We start from the raw sequence: 19,692 nt of genomic DNA, 5'->3' as shown, positions 1-19,692 counted from the left end.
AGCTCATGTGATTCTTGTCCCTTTTGACAGCTGCACATACACAAAACAACTTGAAACTACCCTTGGGTCTCTGAAGTTTTTGTTTGCAACATGATGAAGACTTGACTTACCATTTCCAAAGTGGTCATCTTCGAAATCAAAGGCTTGATATTGGACATTCATTGTTTTCAGTTGAAGGTTGGTTGACAGCTGGATGCTCTGTTCACTCACACATTTGAAGGAATGCCCAACCACAGTCTCAAACATCACCACAGAACTTTTCATTCCTTGGTAAATTTTCTCTGAAAATACAAGGATGTAATATAGACACTTGTTGGCATATAGCCATTGAGTATCAACTGTTACCGGGTGGCCCATGTGCAGTTAAATGGCCTTCGTTGAGATATGGCTTTCAGGGGTTCTGCCTTCTCTTCATGAAGACCCACTCTGGTGCTCTTTAGGGACTTTTTTATGGTATTATGTAGTATATGGGGGCAAACTCACATAAATTAGAATGTGATAACATTGAAATGAGAACTTTTAGGAACTTTTTCTTCAGTTGTCTTGAGTCATTGGGGGCAGAGTTGGTGGGTACTATTGTCAGGGCTTGGGGACTACAGAGACGTGCCCACAAAAACCTCAGAAATAAGAGAAGTAAGATTGCTCTCTGTGACAGTCACAGGAACTCTTATTGAATCAGAATAGACATATGCAGCCACCAAGTGGAACATCTGCATGTTACCAGACTGTGTTGATATAGCAAAAGGACAGGTTGATCCCATCATTAGGAAGGGTTGTTACATCCATCCGTAGGGACACAGAGAAGGGAAGGCCATCTCTGTCCACCTGAGTGCTGTTGGGGAGAGAAAGACCTGCTCAAGGACTGGCGCTATTTTATGACAGGTTTACTCTTTTCAAGGAAGCATATGCTTCAAGGCAGATGGGGTTAAACATTTTAATCATATAATTAACTCCATTTGCTCTAATTCTACATTCACCCCACACCCTTCTGATTATACTTTGGCTTCTTGGATGGGAGAAAGTTCACTGACCAGACGACCCAACTGTCTAGTCCCCTTGGCAGTTACCATAAGAAATAGTTGCATGATAAATGCACACATTTACATTTTGATTTTATACATCAGTTTCATGACCTTGGTTTAAATGTCTCCTTGAAGAGACAGACAATATGTAAGGGAGTGCTGACAGCTCCCGCGATTGAGGACCAGACTATGGACCTTCATGAATTCACCAAAGTTGTGCCTGAAAGGAATACCCAGGGGCTATTAATGAGGGAGCCTGAAAGTCTCCCTCCTTTCCTGTCTCTGTGGGTGTGTTTGCTTGTATCTAAGGTAGCCTTCCTCCCACGTTGTGTCTGCTTGCTATGTGCCAGGAACCACGCAAGTACTCTGTAAGCACTGTCCTGTTTAATTCTTCTTTTTTTTTTTTTTTTTTATTTATTGGAGAGAGAGAGCACAAGAAGGCGGAAGGTCAGAGGGAGAAGCAGACTCCCCACTGAGCAGGGAGCCCGATGTGGGACTCCAATCCAGGACCCTGTGATCATGACCTGAGCTGAAGGCAGACACTTAACTAACTGAGCCACCCAGGTGCCCCTGTTCTGTTTAATTCTCATACAGTCTTTTGAGATCTGTTCTGCTGTTTCCATTTTACAGACAAGGAAATGGAGAGTCAGAGAATTGAAAACATCTGCCTAAGAGCCTACAGTTAGTAAGTGGTACTGGGACTCAAGCAGTCTGACTCTAGAGCCTGCTATCTTAACCAATACATTATTGTGTTTCCCACCCACCACTGTACTATTTACTGTAGACTCTTGCATATGTACGTGCAAATGTCCTACATGATGCATTGAATTATCCATCTACACCACTATATCGTGTGTTATATCCCAGGGTGATCTACTACAATCACTCCCACTAACATTACAACAGTCATTACCATTGTAATTACAACTAACTACTGTTACGAATACCGCCCTTGCCACCGTTGACGTGCAAATTATCATCATCGTGATTCCTATAGCTCCTACTGCTACTGCTGAGCCTGGATTTTTGGGACCTAGAATTGTCTTATCCCCTTTCTCAGCCTCTAACTTAGCTGGTCTGACCTTCCCTTCCCCTCCTCTTGCGACATTACTACCCCACTCCTGGCTAAAATTTAGGCCATGTCTTGTGATAACATTAGCTAATGTATAGCATTCACAATATTTATTCCCCAGCCCCTATGAGCACACTTGTCTAAGTGAGGTACTATATATGAAAATGAGTTGTCAACTATGACATCTTACTTTTAACCAATAATCATGGACAGCATCCTCTTGAACAGTATCAATAAAATATATCTTGTATTTTAAATAGACATTTCTCCATGTTTTCATTTCTTGGAAAGTTTCTTTAGTATAGGTTCCTTAATAAGATAAGCTTAAGCTAGTCAAAATATAGAATTTTAAGAAGGAGAAAACAGACATGAAAACTCTCCATACACTACCTGGCAGAGAGGAGGTGCCCAGCAATGGTTTGTTATCAAAGGCTGGGCTTTCCAGAGAAACATTTGAGCCCTCTGAGAAATTCCCCCAACTTGACTGGGAGCATTACTTTCCTAGATGGAAACCTTAACAGGAGTTCTCTCGACTGGTCCCGCTGCGGACCATTCTCTATACAGCAACCAAACTGAATCTTTATCAGTGTAAATCTGATATACCATTTCCCTACACCAAACCCTCCAATGGCATCCTTTGACACTTTAAACTCAAATCCAAAGTCCTCACCTTGCCTTAGCCAGAAACCCTACATGCTCTGGCCCGGATGGCCATCAGACCTGATCTGCTGCTCTGCTCACTCTCTTGGGCTCACATGGCACTAGCCACTCCCCGATCACACGCATGTTCGCTTCTAAGGACTTGTATATCTGTTGTTCCTGCCACCTGAAAAAAGCATCCCCAGACCCAGATGCCCCCAAATGGGGCTATCTCTCTGCTCAAACTTCACCTCTTCAGAGAGGCCTTCCTCCCCTAAGGGCTTTCCAAAGGCCCTACCTAAAAATATCTTTCCAGTCCTCCCCCGGCCCCCAAACCTGCTTGTGTTTGCTCATAGAACTTAACACTACTTAACTGTCTATTATAATTTAATGTGCCTGTTTGTGGTCCTCTCCCCACTTCTAGAATGTAAGCTCCATGACAGCAGGGACCATATGTTTGGATAATATGGATTTCTACTGCCTCTTCCAAGGCTTGGCACATAGCCAGCACTCTCCACATTTTTGTAGAATGAATGCATGATTCTAGGAGTATGGAAGAGACTGCATCGTCACTAGCAAATCTGTCCCAAAGTCACGAAACTCTCTAGAGTTGCTGATAATGATCTCTGACATAAGAGTCCAGCCTCTTCATGAGCAGATGAGCAAACGGAGGCATACAAAGATAGAGTGCGTTCTCCTGGTTCCTCTCTCAGTCTGTTTCTCCAAAGCAGCATCAAAGATGAGCAAATTCAATGGGCTAAAAAATGAGCTAACCCGAGGCACAGAGTCATTGCTGGTGGAATGACCCTCTCTAACAACTTACCTGGATTTGAGACTGTCAAATAGGCTCTCACTTCATTGATATAATACGAGTTTTCATCCTGTAAAACAGCAGTGTGTTAACCTTTGGGCAATCTGTTTTTACATTTATGATTCTGGTTTACAAACTTTGTTTAGGCAGGATTCCAGCTATTCAATCCTTGATATGGGGCTTTGGGGGTGTGTTGGTATGGAAACATAATTGTGTCTGAAAACTTCAAAAAAGTAAATATACCACACAATAAATAAATAATAAGTAATGGCTTGCTCTTGGTCCCCAATTTTTCTCCTGCATACTTGTTGCTAGAGCCTAAAAATCAAATTCCACCAGTCCAAAGTCTCTTCAGTTAGGCCAAGTTTCTTCCTGTTAAAATGCATATACATCTGGAAGGTGGAGAGGTTGGAGGGGTGTACATTAAGCTTTTACTAGTAATGAATATCTTAGGGTAGAGATTCAAACTGAGACCACTCATCTTTTTTTTTAAAGGAAGAACTTCAGGCGCCTGGGTGGCTCAGATGGTTGAACATCTGCCTTCGGCTCAGGTCATGATCCCAGGTCAGATCAAGCCCCACATCGGGGTCCTGGCTTGGCAGGGAGCCTGCTTCTCCTTCTCCCTATGCCTCTCTCCCTGCTCATGCTCTCTCTCTCTCTGTATCTCTGCGTCTCAAATGAATAAATAAAATCTTAAAAAAAAAAAAAGGAAGAACTTCAGCATTTAAAGATTTATTTATTTATTTTAGAGAGAGCAGAGGGGAGGGGCAGAGGGAGAGAGAGTCCCAAGCAGACTCCAAGCTAAGCTCGATCTCATGACCCTGAGATCAACCTGAGTTGAAACCAAGAGTCGGTTGCTTAACCAACTGAGCCACCCAGGTGCCCTGAGACCACTCATCTACCATGGGTGGACTTCATGGGGCTCATAAACTCTCTGGGAAAAACAGTGCATGCAAAATTTTTCATGCATTTTCCTGGGGAGGGTATCATCCTTGCTTTAAATAGATTAAAGGGTTCATGTCTCCAAAATGGTTAGATGGGGCCACCATGAGGGATTCTGGAAAAAAATGGTTTACTCTGAAATCACTGAGTGTTCTCTAGAAGAGGACCCCAGGAGGTGTGTTCAGAAATATTAAGCAGTGTTCCACATTTTATTCAGGGATTGCCCTTTCAGAAAAACAAAACAAACCATTACAAAACAGCCCTATAACCTCCTGAGAGACTAAGGGTGTGAAACATTAAAAGGAATTGAATTGAGATATAGAAGGGTAAGTTGAAAAAGGAAGTTTTGGGGTTTTTAAAAGTAGGTGATTTACAGTTATTATTTGTAAACATTCATTAGAAAACTATCCACAAGTAAGAGGTGCAAAAAAATGATAGAGCAACGAAAATCAGAATCTGAAATTGAATTACCTTTAGAAGTTCCAGGTCTAGTCATAAAGAAATTTAATAATAATAATCTTGACTATATTCAAGTACATTTGTGTATTATTTTTAGGTAAAATGATGATTCCCTACACAATATAAGGGTTCTAAAAATCAAACTGCTTTAGTAAGGTAACTGCTATTGATACACTCAACTCTAGATCCTATAATTTGTTGAATAGCACCTACCACATACTGGCTCCTTACCTCGTGCCAGGCACTGGAGCAGACACTGTTTTGCCATGCCTTACGTAATCCTCACAGCAACTCTGAGAAGAATTAGAGGCTCACTGACTTGCCCAAGGTCCCAGCCCTAATAGGTGGCAGGGGAAGATATGACCCCAAGCTTCTTGCCTCCACGTCTAGCATTTAACTTCTCTTATATCCACTCCAGACCAGGCATTGCTCTAGGTCCTAGATGAAGAATAAGACCCGGTTCCTTCCTTCTTGGGTCTCAAAGGCAGGGTGAACAATATGCTTGGACCATCCATTTGATTTAGAGAGAACATCTGTGACCCAGGCCCTTCTTCGGTCATTTTCACAAACCATTTATTCAGGTTATTCTTTATTTGGGGTCCTTTTTAGTATATAAGAGACCTGGACTTCAGGGCCCTAGGTCACTGATACAAGACCCCTGCCCTATCCTAAGAGCATACAGGATCCACTGATGGGATTTAAGCAGGACAGTGACATGAGCATGAGTTGGTTTTTTGAAACTGCATGGGTTGCAGCGTGAGATTCCTTTAAGGAACAGCAGGAGAGGGGCGCCTGGGTGGCTCAGTTGGTTAAGCGACTGCCTTCGGCTCAGGTCATGATCCTGGAGTCCCTGGATCGAGTCCCGCATCGGGCTCCCTGCTCGGCAGGGAGTCTGCTTCTCCCTCTGACCCTCCCCCCTCTCATGTGCTCGCTTTCATTCTCTCTCTCTCAGATAAATAAATAAAATCTTTAAAAAATAAATAAATAAAATCTCTTAAAAAAAAAAAAGTCTTAGCAAAGCTTTGTTCTCCCAAATAGGAGGTTAACCGCTCTCTTTATAACATTTCTTTAAAAATTTTTTTTAAATTCTTTATTTAAATTCAATTTAGCTAACATGTACTGTATTATTAGTTCAGAGGTAGAATTTAGTGATTCATCAGTTGCATATAACAGTGCTCATTACATCAAGTGCCCTCCTTGATGCCTGTCACCCAGTTAACCCATCCCCCGCCCCCATCTCCCCTCCAGCAACCCGAAGTTTGTTTCCTAGAGCTTAGTGTCTCTTATGGTTTACCTCCTGATTTTCATCTTATTTTATTTTTCCTTCCCTTCCCCTATGTTCATATGTTTTATTTCTTAAATTCAGTGTTCAGGACGCAATAGGGTCTCCATAAATTCCTATTAATAAATTGTTAATTCAGGCTTGCTTACCAGCATCCATTTACCATTCTCCAACTTGGTTCTCATTTATAACACTTATGATGTCATAACTAACATAAATTATTTTCCAAGACTTTCTTGTTCTATAGAGTGGTGGTTCTTGACCAGGGGTGATTTTTCCCCCCAGGGGACATCTGGCAATGTCTGGAGACATTTGGGGTTGTCACCAATGGGCCTGAGTGTTGTTACTGGCATCCAGTAAGGAGAAGCCAGGGATACTGTTCAGCATCCCACAAGGCACAAGACAATCCCCATCACAGACTTATCTGGCCCCAAATGTTACGACTATTGTTGTTGAGAAATGTGGTCTAGAGGGTAACTACATTTGGAAAAGTGGCTGACAGAATTGCTGAGGCCATTTCTCCTGTGGAAGAAACAAGATGGCTTCCCTGTTTAAATACATTTCGCACAGACCACCTGTTAGGGCAGAGCATCCACAGGCCACATCTGGCTTACAACTGTGTTCTGTTTGGCCAGCTTTGTTCAAGTTTTCAAAAAAATGTGTTGCCAGCATTTAAAAATAAAAAGATCTGGATTTCTGCCTTGTCTTGAATAGTCAGAAGATCTGACAACCGGTGGTCACTCTCAGGTGGTCACTCTCAGGTGACCACCTGAGAGAGGTGATATCTAAAATATCTAACAACTGACACGGTAGGGCCATAGCCACTCAGAATGTGTACCCGGTCATCCAGAATGAATGTCCACCATAAAGGACAGTGACAGTCCCCAGGGAGGGAGGCCAGTCCAGCCACTGGCACCTACCAGCCGGAGCTGAGGAGTGGCTGCCCCCTCTGGGGAGGATGGGCATGTCCTACCCCTCCCTTGTGTTTCCTCACTTCTGAGGCTTGCCTCTGTCATCTCATTCCTCCAGCGTTTTTCCTACGCAGACTTAATGGGAAGATGAAGTCTTCAGCGAAAGTGGGACAATAAAAAAGAAAGACGGCGTGTTTCAAGGGGGAAAAAATTTTACTAGCCTACTTCTCTCCTTAAGTTCTTTATTTAGCCCCTGTGATCTTCGAATTTGTGGTCACTATTTTAGCTTAAACAAGTTCTCTTTTAAAATGTGGAAATTCTCCTGAAGGACTAAAGCTGGCGGGAACTTTTGCTTTCTATAAGCTTCTTTGCTTCCCTGTTGTTGTAGAGCTAAGGTCAGCTGCTTGAGGAATTGGTGCTAGGGAATGAAATGAATAAAGTGAATTTGGTTGGTGGGACTCAGGCAAAGCAGCTAATGCAAACTTGGGGCCACGGATAGTGGCTCTCCTTGCTTCTTCCAGAAGAGGGGTGGAGGGGAGAGAGGCCCTGCTGGTCCTTCTAGCTCTATCTCAGTACTCATTTCCTACCCATACCTCTGGAGACACAGAGATTTCCAGAAAGGTAGCAGTTCGACTGTTGGGTGGAGTTTGATCAAACAGAATCCAGTCTGAAGGTACTGGAAAGGCAGGCAGAGAGGGCATCAGGAGACAGAAGGAAAGGAGCAAAAAGAGACATTGAAAGGTGCCAGAGAAACTCCTGCAGGCCTGCCTAAGGCAGTGGCCACTGTATGCTACAGAAAACGCTGAGGTTTTCTGATGCCTTCAGACAGTTACTCACACGGGCAGGAGTGTGGGTGGAATCAGGCCCTGAGCTAAAGCAGAGATGTTTGTGCCTCTACCCTCTGCCCTTTTGCTGAAGTGACTTTAAAAGAATTCCTGACCCCTCTGTAGGTTTAATCTCAGTTGTCCAGAAGTAGAGCACATATTCTTCCCAGAATGTTTTTCTGGTGTGAAAGAATATGTTTTTCCCATTTGATACTGAAGGGAAACCCCTGACTTCTCCAGTGCATCTCTACCTTAAGGAGAACCATATGCACAAGGAGGATAAAGCCTTTGACACGAGGTTAAGAATGTCAACACCCTTGGGGCGCCTGGGTGGTTCAGTCGTTAAGCATCTGCCTTCAGCTCAGGTCATGATCCCAGGGTCCTGGGATCAAGTCCCCCATCGGGCTCCTTGCTCAGCAGGAAGCCTGATTCTCCCTCTCCCACTCCCTCTGCTTGTGTTCCCTCTCTCGCTGTATCTCTCTCTGTCAAATAAATAAAATCTTTAAAAAAAAAAAAAAAAAAGAATGTCAACACCCTTTATTGAACATTGTTATATACCAAGCACTGTTCAAGACAGTTTACATATACCATTTCTGATTCTCCCAAGGGTCCCACTAAGGAGGTGTCATTATTTCCATTTTATAGATGAGAAAACATGCCCCAACTAGTCCAAGATCATGTGGCTAATCAGTGTCATGCCTGAGAGCCAATCTTGACTTGTTTCATGCCTATGTTTATGCTCATTCCTCTCCAAGCTCTGCCAACCAAGACCCCTCTAACTTCAGGGGTCACATTCAACAGGTAAGAAGGAGGCCCACACCAAGTTCCAGCCGCAAGTGTACTCTTGGCAAGCACGCCGCCCCACCCCCACGCCCCCACCCTGGCCAGCTCTTACTTGGCCTATTTGAATGACACTTTGGGAGAAGCAGGGATAAGTCTCTCTGAGAGTGGGATGACCAACGTTGTATCGCCAAGACACTTACCCACTTGAGCCACTGTAATCATAGCTACTGGCTCTTGAACATCTACTTTCCAAGTACCGGACAATGCTCTTTACAGAGGTGATCTTTAATTCCCTTCCCACATTTCTCAAGTGTTCAAATAAAGCTCAGATAGGTTAAGTTGCCTGCCTGATGTCACAAGGAGAACAGTGACAGAGTCAGATTTCAGCCAAGACTCTCTGACCTCATGTCCATCGTCTTTCTGCTCCACTCTGTTGTCCATCCCTTTTGTAATATGGTCTGGAAAACCCGGTGCCTGGTTAGTCCCTGAATCTTGCCTGCCACAGTTGGAAAGAACCCATGGTGACATTTGATTTTGGTCTGAGAATAATCCTATTTCTGTGTGCCCACTGGGAATTTCAATGGGTCTGTTGATCTGTATAACTTCCTCCTTTGGGTGGTTTGCAAAGGGCACCTGTGGCTGGGTTCCCCAAGGCCAAATCTCCCCCTCAGAGGCACTGAAGCCCTTCTTGGTTTGCACGGAGGAGGCTTGAGGGGTTAGGAGGCAAACATAAGATGTCGACACTTCCCTCTTCTCCATCTCCATGCCCCTCATTCTTATCGGGGAATATCTCAAAAGGCTTTGAGATCTACTTCCTTTGGAATTTAAAGTGAAGTGTGGGGTTTCACCACCAGACCCCAGGGTGAGGGAAAGGGAAAGCGATGCTAGAGCCAGTTAGTATGAAGGAGCTCAGCCCTCACCTTCGTAAATGTGAAATTCACAAAACCGCCCTGGAAATTCAAGAGAAGGTTGGATTTTCGGTAGCCACAGTTCCCAAAAGCTTGGGTTGCATTAGGGTCGATGTTGAAGTATCTCTGATGTGAAAACACCTAAACCAAATAAAACAGATCAGATCAATAAGATATCAAAGAAAGCTCTAGCTAGGGAACCAGAAGCACAGGCTACTAAGTGAGCCCGAAACTCAAGTCTAGTGCGTGTTCACTCGAAAACTTCCAAGTCCCCAGAAAACACCTCTCATTCCCAAACTGCTATGTTCAAAGATTGTTTTTTTTTTTCAATTTTTTTATTAACATATAATGTATTATTTGTTTCAGAGGTACAGGTCTGTGATTCACCAGTCTTACACAATTCACAGTGCTCACCATAGCACATACCCTCCCCAATGTCCATCACCCAGCCACCCCATCCCCCCTCAGCTTGTTTCCTGAGATTAAGAGTCTCTTATGGTTTGTCTCCCTCAAAGATTTTTTAAAGGAGTTCTCCCATAGTAAGAGTCCTTGATAGATCATTTATAGCCAGTCTTTTCCTGACATACTGCATAGAATTTAATTTTCGTTAAATTAAACATGTTACAAGGTACTACAGGAAAGATCTTGCTGTCTAATGTACTTCTGTTTCAAATGAAAACCTGAATGTGGAAGTTTCATAAAACCTGTGCAGAAAAAGAAAGTATTATTTTTATGGTGATTCCTTTAGTAAATTGAATAATCTTAACCCCACCGCCACCCCTTCTAATCTTCTTGTTAACCTGGACTTTTGATATTAATGTCGCAGCTGGCTGGAACCATGGAGACCATGCAAGCCAAACCCCTCACTTCACAGGAGAGTTGCTGAGGCTTGAGGTCAACACGGAGCGCACCCCAACACTCCGTCCATGTTGGCTAAAAGTGAGAGGTGTGCATAGTTACAGGTTTGGTGTGTGCCTTTCTCTAACCAGTCTCTATCAGTTTTTATTTTTATATGTTTTCTAAAACAGATTCATCTTTTAATGGAGCACCTTGGAGAAAGAGGAGCTTGCAGCCCTTTATTTCATTAAAAGACACAAGATGCAGGGGAATGCCTATTCTCAGCAAGACACACCATACTCACACTTTTTGAAGACAGTGTTACAGTCCTATGGCCCCAACTTACCGACTCTGTGTCTTGAACCGTTAGCTCTATCCCCATCTCTGCTTTGATACAGAGCCTACTTCCATTTAGAACTTGATAAATTCCAGTCTTGGCTGACGAAGCCCGAGGTGCAAGAGTGGGTCTGGAAGCCGTGGTGCCAGGTGAGGCCGTTTGGGTGGTATTGTGCGCAGCTGGGGTTGGGCCTGGGGCATGACTGGGTTGAGCAGACTTGTGACTGGTTGTGCTGTTATGTAGTGGGGTGGACAAAGTTGCTGGAAGGGCGGTCTGGTGACTGGTTTGGGTGCTTTTCCTAGTTGTGTGGCTGACAGTTGGTGGGCTGGTTCCTGTCATATGTGCCGCTGGAGGGATGGTGGTTGGCGGGGAACCTGGGGCTGCACTGGGGCCAATTGTAACCTCAGTGACTGGAGCAGCTGTGTGGGAGTTATTGGGTGTGGCCAAGGTTGTGACTAGGGTGTGGGCTGTCGGGCTGGTAGTTGGGGTGCTGTTTGTAGCTATCAAGGAAGTTGTTACCAGAGATTTTACTGTTGTATGTGTGGTTGGGGGCTCAGAGCTGGAGGTTGGGGCAGCTCTTTGAGAGGGGACGTGACCATCCATTGATCTGGCTGCTAAAGTTTGGCCAGGGACTTGGTGAGTTAGTTGCAGGAAAGGCTTTGCTGTGGCCTCTGCTGTTGCTGCTATTGTAGGTTGATAGTCCGCAGTTTCTGGAAACATTTTTGCTCTTATTTGACTGCCATATTGCAAAATCCCTGCAAATTAGGAAATAAAAGTGTGACCACACTAAGAATTCACATTGGTGCCTCCCTCCCCCACCCCCATTTTGATGTTTCTGCCCAACAAATTAACACGCATTTATTTATTTACTTTTCTCTTTGACATAGTGGCTTTATTGCCTTTGTATATACATACACTCAGAAATGTGATTGCTGGATCACATGGTAGTTCTACTTTTCTTTTGGAGATAAACATGATTTATTTTGTTATTTCCAAACATGCTCATTTACTTTTAATGAGGAATGTGCATATATTTATATTTGGGTGAAATTTATAAGGATATAACAATGAAGTGAAGATCACCAAAGATTCTACCACAAGGCCACAGCTTAAAAGTTTGGGTTGCACCCATGTTTTTTACAGGGTTGTGATCACACTGCAGATATTCTTCTGTGTCCAGCCCCATTGTCTGTACAGGGTGTGGTACTAACGCCTCAAAGTGGTCATGCTTAATTTAAGTGCGGATGCCCCCTCATTCCCCATCTTCCAGTGTGAATCCAGACAGCTCCGAATGGAGAGTGGTCCTGGGTGGGGTGCTGCTGTGATGCCCTGATAGAGCTGGACAGCATGAATAGTGGTAATAAAGACTTACACGGAGTTGTGTAGTTTGCATACAATCATACAATCCCAGGTTTGAAAGGGGTCTTAATGATCATCTAGTCCAAACCCTAATCTGGTGTCTGAATTGTACCTACGAATATTTGCCATGTGTTTCATCCAATCGATGCATAAATACCTCCAGTGATGGGAGATTCATTTCCCTTCCATTTTTTATTTTGCTGTCAGTTTTTGCAAAGAGAGACCAGTTCTTGTCATTTCTTACTTCACCTTTTGAATGGTCCAGGCTTTCTCAAGTAGGAAAGAAAATTAAGCCATAATTGCTCTGATGCATCTGGTGGACTGTCCTTCATAGTTTGCTCAAATGCCAGATCTTCAGAGAGTCTTCCCTGACATCCTTATATAAAATAGCTCCCCACCCCACAATTCCCCATCACGTGTTATATCCATTGCCTGCACTGCACTAATCACAACTTGTAATGATATGAGGGGATGGTATTAACATATTTAATAGTAAGCCTGGCAACACAGCGTGTACCAGCAGAATAATAGCCCTGATTATATGTTTATTTATTGGTTTATTTATTTAGACTGTGCATCTCTCCCACTAGATTAAAAGCAATGTCAAGGTGGAGACTGTATTTTTTTTTACCACCAGTACTTATGCACAGAAAGTGTTCAGTGCATATGAATTGGATGAATAGGTTAGTGGATGGGTAAATGAGGATAATAGCGTTGTAGACCTTCTAGGATTATTGTAAGGCTCAAACAAGTTGGTTTAAGTGAAATCTTCCTGGACCGTCAAGCATACCTATAGTGTGTGTTATTGTCACAGGTTCTCTCCTGGGACATTCTTTAAGGATGGAAGGGTTCTGGCTCTTTTTCAACCAGAATAGTTCTATCCTTGCCTCGTCCCAAGCACATAGCAAATCCAAAAACTGAGCAAAATGCAGATGATGTTCCTTGAGAGTTTAGAATCAGGCACACTGAGAGATGGCTCTGTCTCTTCAATGCTTTGGTTTCATTGTATTTGCCCATTGTATTTACACTCACTGGAGTTGGAGCTCCCCAGTGCTGGCCAGTGACTTGGGAAAACATGGGTAAAAGGGAAAGGAGATCATTCTATGCTGGTGTTTAGAGTCCTGAAATTCACATCTAATCAAAATCATCCATAAACTCCTTTACTATCTCCCTCTTTCATTCATTATATTTCTAAGTGGTTACTTTTACTATAATAATAGCAATAAAATGTCCAAGTTATTGGACACTACATGGCAGGCCTCAGGTCAGGGTCATCTTTCACCAACTCCTCTCAAAAACCCTCTGATGGGTTCTATCTTTATCAACCTTTCAGATGAGGAAACTCAGGTTTAGAAAAATCCCATCAACTTGACCATAATCCCACAACTAGCATATTCTGGAAGTGAGACACCTAGTAAATTTTGGAGGTGAGACTTGAGCCCCTGTCTGAACCAAAGCCTGCCCTTGGATTTGGTGTGGGTGGAGGTGGTGTGCATCACTGGGAAGAATGGTGAGAGAAGAGACAAAAACAGAGAAGAAGAGTAGGGTGCCTCTCCAGGGACGCCAAATTACCAGACCCTCATAATGATGGTCTTTGGTGAGGGTTTCAAAAGCTTATATGATAAAATAGTGATTATTTTCCAGAAGAAAAGTTCTAACTTCAAGCCCAGTAGTAATGCTTATAAATTATTTCTGCACAGCTGGCTTGAAAAATGAGAAAGACAAAAGCACCAGTTCAAATTGCCTTGAATAACCTTTAAGAAAGGCTTATTAGGGGCACCTGGGTGGCCCAGTCATTAAGCGTCTGCCTTCAGCTTGGGTCATGATCCCAGGGTCCTGGGATCAAGCCCCGCATTGGGCTCCCTGCTCCGCAGGAAGCCTGCTTCTCCCACTCCCCCTGCTTGTGTTCCTGCTCTGGCTATCTCTCTCTCTCTCTCTGTCAAATAAATAAATAAAATCTTAAAAAAAAAGAAAGAAAGGCTTATTAATGACATTAAGTTATGTGAGACTATTACTAACTGGGTTTTTTTGTATCTAAAATGTTCATTTGGATAATTTGAAATATATGATACTTGAGAGTGTGGATTTTATGGACTGTAGGTTTTCCTTGTAAGCCTTCATAAAATCACCACCTTATGCCTGCATTGTAGAACTTGGAGCAAGATTTTTCCTTTCAAGATTGGTATGAAGGTTGACAGTTGTGAAAGATTTATTTTCACAATTCAATTGGGCTAAATCTGAGGTGCTGGTTCCTCAGTCATGACCCTAATAGAAACCCCATTAAGTTTACACTATTACTATGGAGAAAGAGAATTCACTCCCAGATGGACTCTTGAGGAATATCTTGTAGTGGTAAGCAAAGATTGCTGCAGAGAACTCTGGGAGACTGGAAACCACTAGCCTTTTGTTCTCTTGGGTGGGAGGTGATCATTAGATCCTTCAAAAAATCTCACAATGCACGGTATATGCTTATGAACTAAAGCAAACCTTTCTCAACTGAGTAGAATATCCTCAACTGGGTAGCACGCAGCCTCCAAAACAGGACAAGATGACTCATGGTACCCATCAAGGTGTATTTGGTGCACAGGAACTATTTATAGGGTGGCTAAAGGTGATGGAAATCATGGTGTCTTGATACAGTGTGTGGCTTTGTGGTAGGCAGAAGGCTGGGCCAGCAGGTGGCTGGACCAAGTATCAGAGTGTGTTACAGATTGAACCAGAGTGTGTTCCCAGATAGAACTGGGAAATATTGTTCTAATAATCCTCTCCTTCCCTTCTGCGGCTTCTCTCCTCCCCTTCACATCTCCCGGTACAAGTGTGGGGTATAAAAGATGGGCAGGTAATTAGATGGAAAACTGATAGGAGTAGGTATGCTGTGCATTATAATACATTCTAGAATGTTCATATGTTAGGTAGTTAATAGAAATAGAAAAGGCTCTGAAAAATACTCTATTTTATAAAGTCTATGTATATGACCACACAGTATATGACCAATCTTTGTCAAAATTGGGTCACAGTTCTTAAACAGGACCTTTGACTCTGTAAAGGTTAAGTTCGCAAGTCTGTCTGACACCCACAAAGAGGGTAGTGGGCAAGGGCAGGACATAGCTCAGAATCTGTCTCAACCCTTCCCCTACTCAAAAGGACACAGCCCTGGAGTTCACACGCTGATTTGTCAAACCCACACCCCAAATCCTCTAGCATCTTCTCTCCAGGATTCAGGAGACTCAGCAAACAAATACCCCAGAACCTAGACCCATTGCTTGGACTCCTCTAGATGATGAGCTGCAGGAAGAGGTGCGAGAGGGTTTGGATTCCCCTACAACCTATAGAAAGAGCTGAGAGATGACTCATCAGCCCAGCCCTGGGAAACTCAGTGACCATGCAAGGTTTTTTTTTCTCTAGGTACTTCCAGGATGGCTGGTCCTTCCCAGATAGCCTTTGTTTGGTTTCCCTGCCACACCCAATTCAACAGATATGTAGGAGCTTCTTCTGAGCCAGGCTCCTTGCCAGGCACTGGGTCTTTGTTTTCAGGGGCTCAAAGCCTTGTGAGGCAGACACATAAGTGGACCCCATTCCTCGGTGTGACAAGCGTTATTATAGAAGGAAGCCCTGAGTGCTATGAGGTGGGGTGGGGAATCCAACACCAAGACAAATTCTTTAGGCAGACAAGAAAGTAAGTGGTATCCCAGGCAGGGGGAAAAGTATGTGCAAAGACACAGGGTCTTCAGAGTCTGGTAGGTCTGGAGAATAGCAAGGGGGTAAAGCATGATGGGAACATAAGGAGGAGGGAGGTGAGGTGAGGGGCCAGCTGGGAATTGGCCTGGCAGGTCTTGGAGGCTACCCTTTGTCTGCAGTTGGGAACACAGTTGGGAAGTAAATGTAGCCCCGTGGCCACACCCAGGGGCAGGGAACTGAATTTTAGCCCCCATATACTTTCTCTGGCACCTCCCCAGGGAGCAGAAGCAGCCCCAGTTGGGTGCAGCAGGGAGACGGTTTCTGGATGTGTGAGGCAGCAGGGGTGGGCCCTTAGTTAAGATTCTGTTTACAGTTTCACAACTTAACCTTCAATCTTTTAGTAAAAAGATATAAATCTTACCTGTTACTTTCTGTGGGACTTGAGATTCAAAGAGAACCCTCATACGGAAGTGGCTCCAGTCCCGTGGCACAGACTGCTGGTTAACTACTCCCAAATCCAGCCTCCCCTTTTTCCTTAGTAACAGAACCACAAATTTAAGCTGTGCACTTGCTGCCCAGAATAAGGAACCCTACCTCCAAGACTCCTTTCCATCTGGGTGGGAATGTGTGACTGCACTTGAGCCAAAGCAGTAGAAGTGAGAGCGTTATGTGGGCCTTCTGGGAATGCTGCTTGAAGGGGACTCCATCACCTACGTGACCACTCTATTGCCTTTGTTTTCCTTTTCAAACCAGCCTGCAAATTGTATGTGATGGCTGGAGATCCGGCAGACATTTAGAACCAAGAAAAGAACTTGCAGGTGGGAGTCACACATAGGAGGGAGAGTCCTATAATGAGCTCCCACACGGGACCTGGGATGGATTCTTCTGGACTTGTTTTCACATGAAAGAGAAACACACATTTATCTTGTTTATTTTGCTCCTATTTGTCTATTAGGAGCAGCTGAAGCTAAATGTAACTGATAAAAATTTAAATCCCCTCATTTTGTGGGGGAGAAATTTGAGACCAGGGCAGCAAAGTGAGTGGATAAAGATTACAGAGCTAATTTACCTAGAAGCTATGTCTCTCCTACCAAAATGTCCAATGGTTTTTGCTCATCTCCAATTCAACAAGTATGTCTTGAACCTATGCGTGCAAGGCCCTGAAACCAGGCTTCCTGGATGCAAATCTCAGGGCTGCCCCTTGCTAGTTGAGGGACCACGAGCAATTCCTTAATCTGGAAAATGGGGACCCTTCACACACTTTGTTCACTTGGTTCACCCTGGAGAATCTGCAGCTCAGAGAGAGGAGGGCAGCAGGGTATTTCCTGTCCACCTCCCCGGGAATTACTGAGCACTCATTGCATTTCTGAATCTGCTAGTCATCTGCTCACAGGTCACTGAGGGTGACTGCTAGACTGAGATCTTTTGCCTTTTTATTAGCTTAGATTTCGCCTTTTGCCTCCAGAAGAATGTGAAACTATTTCTGAAAATGTGGCAGAAGTAAAACAGCCACAGATTAGGACACTGGCCTGAACTTTCACCCAACTTTCTGGCAATTCATGTCACAATCAAGTGCCCCTGCATTCCCCCCATGGAGCATGTTAGCGGGACCATGTGGTTCCCTCACATGTTCAACTCAGTGCTTCTGGAAGGAATTGTGAATTAACCAGCAACTAGGTAATGACACACAAGAGGACTCAATGTCCTAGAGAGAAAATGCTCTTTGTGAAAGCAGAGGGTGGGCACAAAAAATAATCATTAAAAGCCCAGTTTCCCAGACAGCTTCTCTGACCTGAAGTATAATAGTAATGTTTTTAAAAAATCTTGACTCCTTAGCTCATACCTCTCTGAAATGGCACAGCTTGCCAGACCACATCTCATTCATCTTCACAACTCACTGTTTATGTAATGCAAACATAGCACTTCCATTCGAGAAAAACAGGAAAAGCAAAACATAATGCGCTTAGCAAGAGTCCCGTTTCTAAAGTCTGGCTCAGTTCTCCATCTCTTAAATCTACGTGATTTCCAAAACTCTCCCTGATAAGGTGCTCAGAACCCATTCGGGAACCAGGTGTAGTGTCACTGCCTTCTGGAGTTGACACCTACTCTGCCTGACTCATGGAAAACAAGTCCAAACTGTGAAAGCCCTTGGGAGAAACAGGAAAGTGTGCTCCATGCATTTAAGGTAATAAGGAGGAGGTCTCCCCAAGCAAATACCCACAGGAGCTGAAGCCATATGGCTGTTCTCCAGGCTGTCCTGTCTCCCCTTGGTCCGTGGCACTAGAACGCATTTGAATCAAATAGGACCAGAGTTGGCAGGGTCACCATGGAAGGCCACAGGTGTCACTCACCAGCCAGAGACACGAAGAGCACCACCACTGCAGACAGCTGCCAGGACATGACTGGGGAGCCAGAGAGAGCCGCTGCCTCACTAGGGGCCGGCTCTGCTCCCGTTCCGCTGGCGCGCTCAGCACCCCTCAGTCTTCTGAGGAGCACGAGGTCAATTCCAGGGCAGGCTCCAGGAACAAAGAAGATACCTCTCTTCGCCCCTCATTCACTCGTGGCAGAGAAACCAACGTCACTTTCATTATGACGAGTCGCTGAAACGCCCTCCCAAGGGGTAGGCTGAGTGGGGAGGGAAACCAGAAACCAGAAGTGGCCCTTGTGTGAAAGCAGCCACATTCATCTCCGCCTTTAGTGTTTGTGAGGGGTGGGCAATACCCCTCCCCCTACTCCAGCCGACGGGAAGGGCATCTGAGACCATTTCTCCACAAGAGATGGAGGATCTGTGGTGATGCCAGCTTCTTTGTCTGAGAAGCTGGGTCTCCATTTTTCTTTAAGATCTTGAGTACCTTTCTCCTCAGCCAGGAGAAAAGCAACCCCTGAGTCATGAGGGTGAGCAGGAGTCTGAAAACTCAGTGGCGAGAGCACTGTCTCGAAAAGTCTGAGGTAACCCTGCTTTATGTGGGGACCAGAAGGAGTCCGAGCTTAGGAGTCAGGGAGAGCTGGGTTTGAATCTGGTCACCACTTGTATGACCTTGGGTAATGTTTCTGAGCCTCAGTTTCTTCTGCTGTATAACAGGGATGATATTGCCTACTCCCAGGTTGTTTACCTGGAACACAAAAAAATACTCAGTATCCTGGAAAGGCAACCTTTCCATGTCCTATCTCCTTCCTCTACTAATCAGACCGAACAATGATGTTCTATCTCTTAGGACTGTGAGTCCCAGGGAGGAATACACATTTAGGAAGTGTATTAGGATACTTTCCTGATTACTAGGTTTAGGGCTTTCAGCTTGGTCTCAAATAATTTCCTGAAAAACAACTTTGGCTACAATGATTTGATCTTACTATGTTGCCCTAAACACTCTAATCAAGCAAATTTACCAAAGTGAGTAGTGTGATTCCAAATTGGATTTTTATGGTGGAAGGTGAAGATTAATGTGTGTCGGTTGATCTAATTTTAGCAACTACCTGCCTAATATTCTGGACTTTGAGTCAATTTATTCTACAGATAATAATTAAGCAGATACCATATGCCAGACACTCTTCTTACTCCATTAAGTCCTACAGCCACCCTATGTGGGCACTGTTATCATTCCTGTCTCATTTCACAGTTGGGGAAACTGAGCACTGAGAGGTTAGGTGACCTGCCCCATCACTTAGGTAATAAATGAAGAAATTGGGTTGTGAATCCAGTTTGGCTTGAGAGTCTAGGATTTTAAGCACTATGCTGTACTACTGCTGAAGAGGTGTTCTAAACTAGAATATAAACTTTCAAGTTGCTTGATGCCTAGATGAGAAAAAATATTTATTAATATATAATAA

The 19,692-nt window shown here is 44.1% G+C and overlaps 1 protein-coding gene across 4 annotated transcripts in view; it reads right to left on the bottom strand.

The window, feature by feature from the left end:
• LAMP3 (lysosomal associated membrane protein 3) overlaps nt 1–18,443 on the bottom strand; it is a 29,898-nt gene extending 11,455 nt beyond the window's left edge. For 3 of the 4 annotated variants that reach the window (XM_045903296.2, XM_064584775.1, XM_045903297.3), the window contains exons 1-5: nt 18,216–18,443; nt 10,837–11,582; nt 9,666–9,794; nt 3,557–3,614; nt 111–281 (exon numbers count right to left, since the gene is read on the bottom strand). In XM_045903296.2, the coding sequence (XP_045759252.1) occupies nt 111–281; nt 3,557–3,614; nt 9,666–9,794; nt 10,837–11,582; nt 18,216–18,264 (1,153 nt within the window). In that variant the 5' untranslated portion in view covers nt 18,265–18,443. Of the gene's footprint in view, nt 1–110; nt 282–3,556; nt 3,615–9,665; nt 9,795–10,836; nt 11,583–16,285; nt 16,463–18,215 lie in introns of those variants that run through there. The other variant, XM_064584787.1, reaches the window with a different exon arrangement.
• Nucleotides 18,444–19,692: the final 1,249 nt, after the last annotated feature.

This window comes from Mirounga angustirostris, unplaced genomic scaffold (genome assembly GCF_029215605.1).
Source record: "Mirounga angustirostris isolate CCGP_5_RB_7025 unplaced genomic scaffold, mMirAng1.0.hap1 SCAF_1, whole genome shotgun sequence".
NCBI lineage: Eukaryota > Metazoa > Chordata > Mammalia > Carnivora > Phocidae > Mirounga > Mirounga angustirostris.
This window is presented reverse-complemented; position numbering and strand designations above follow the sequence as displayed.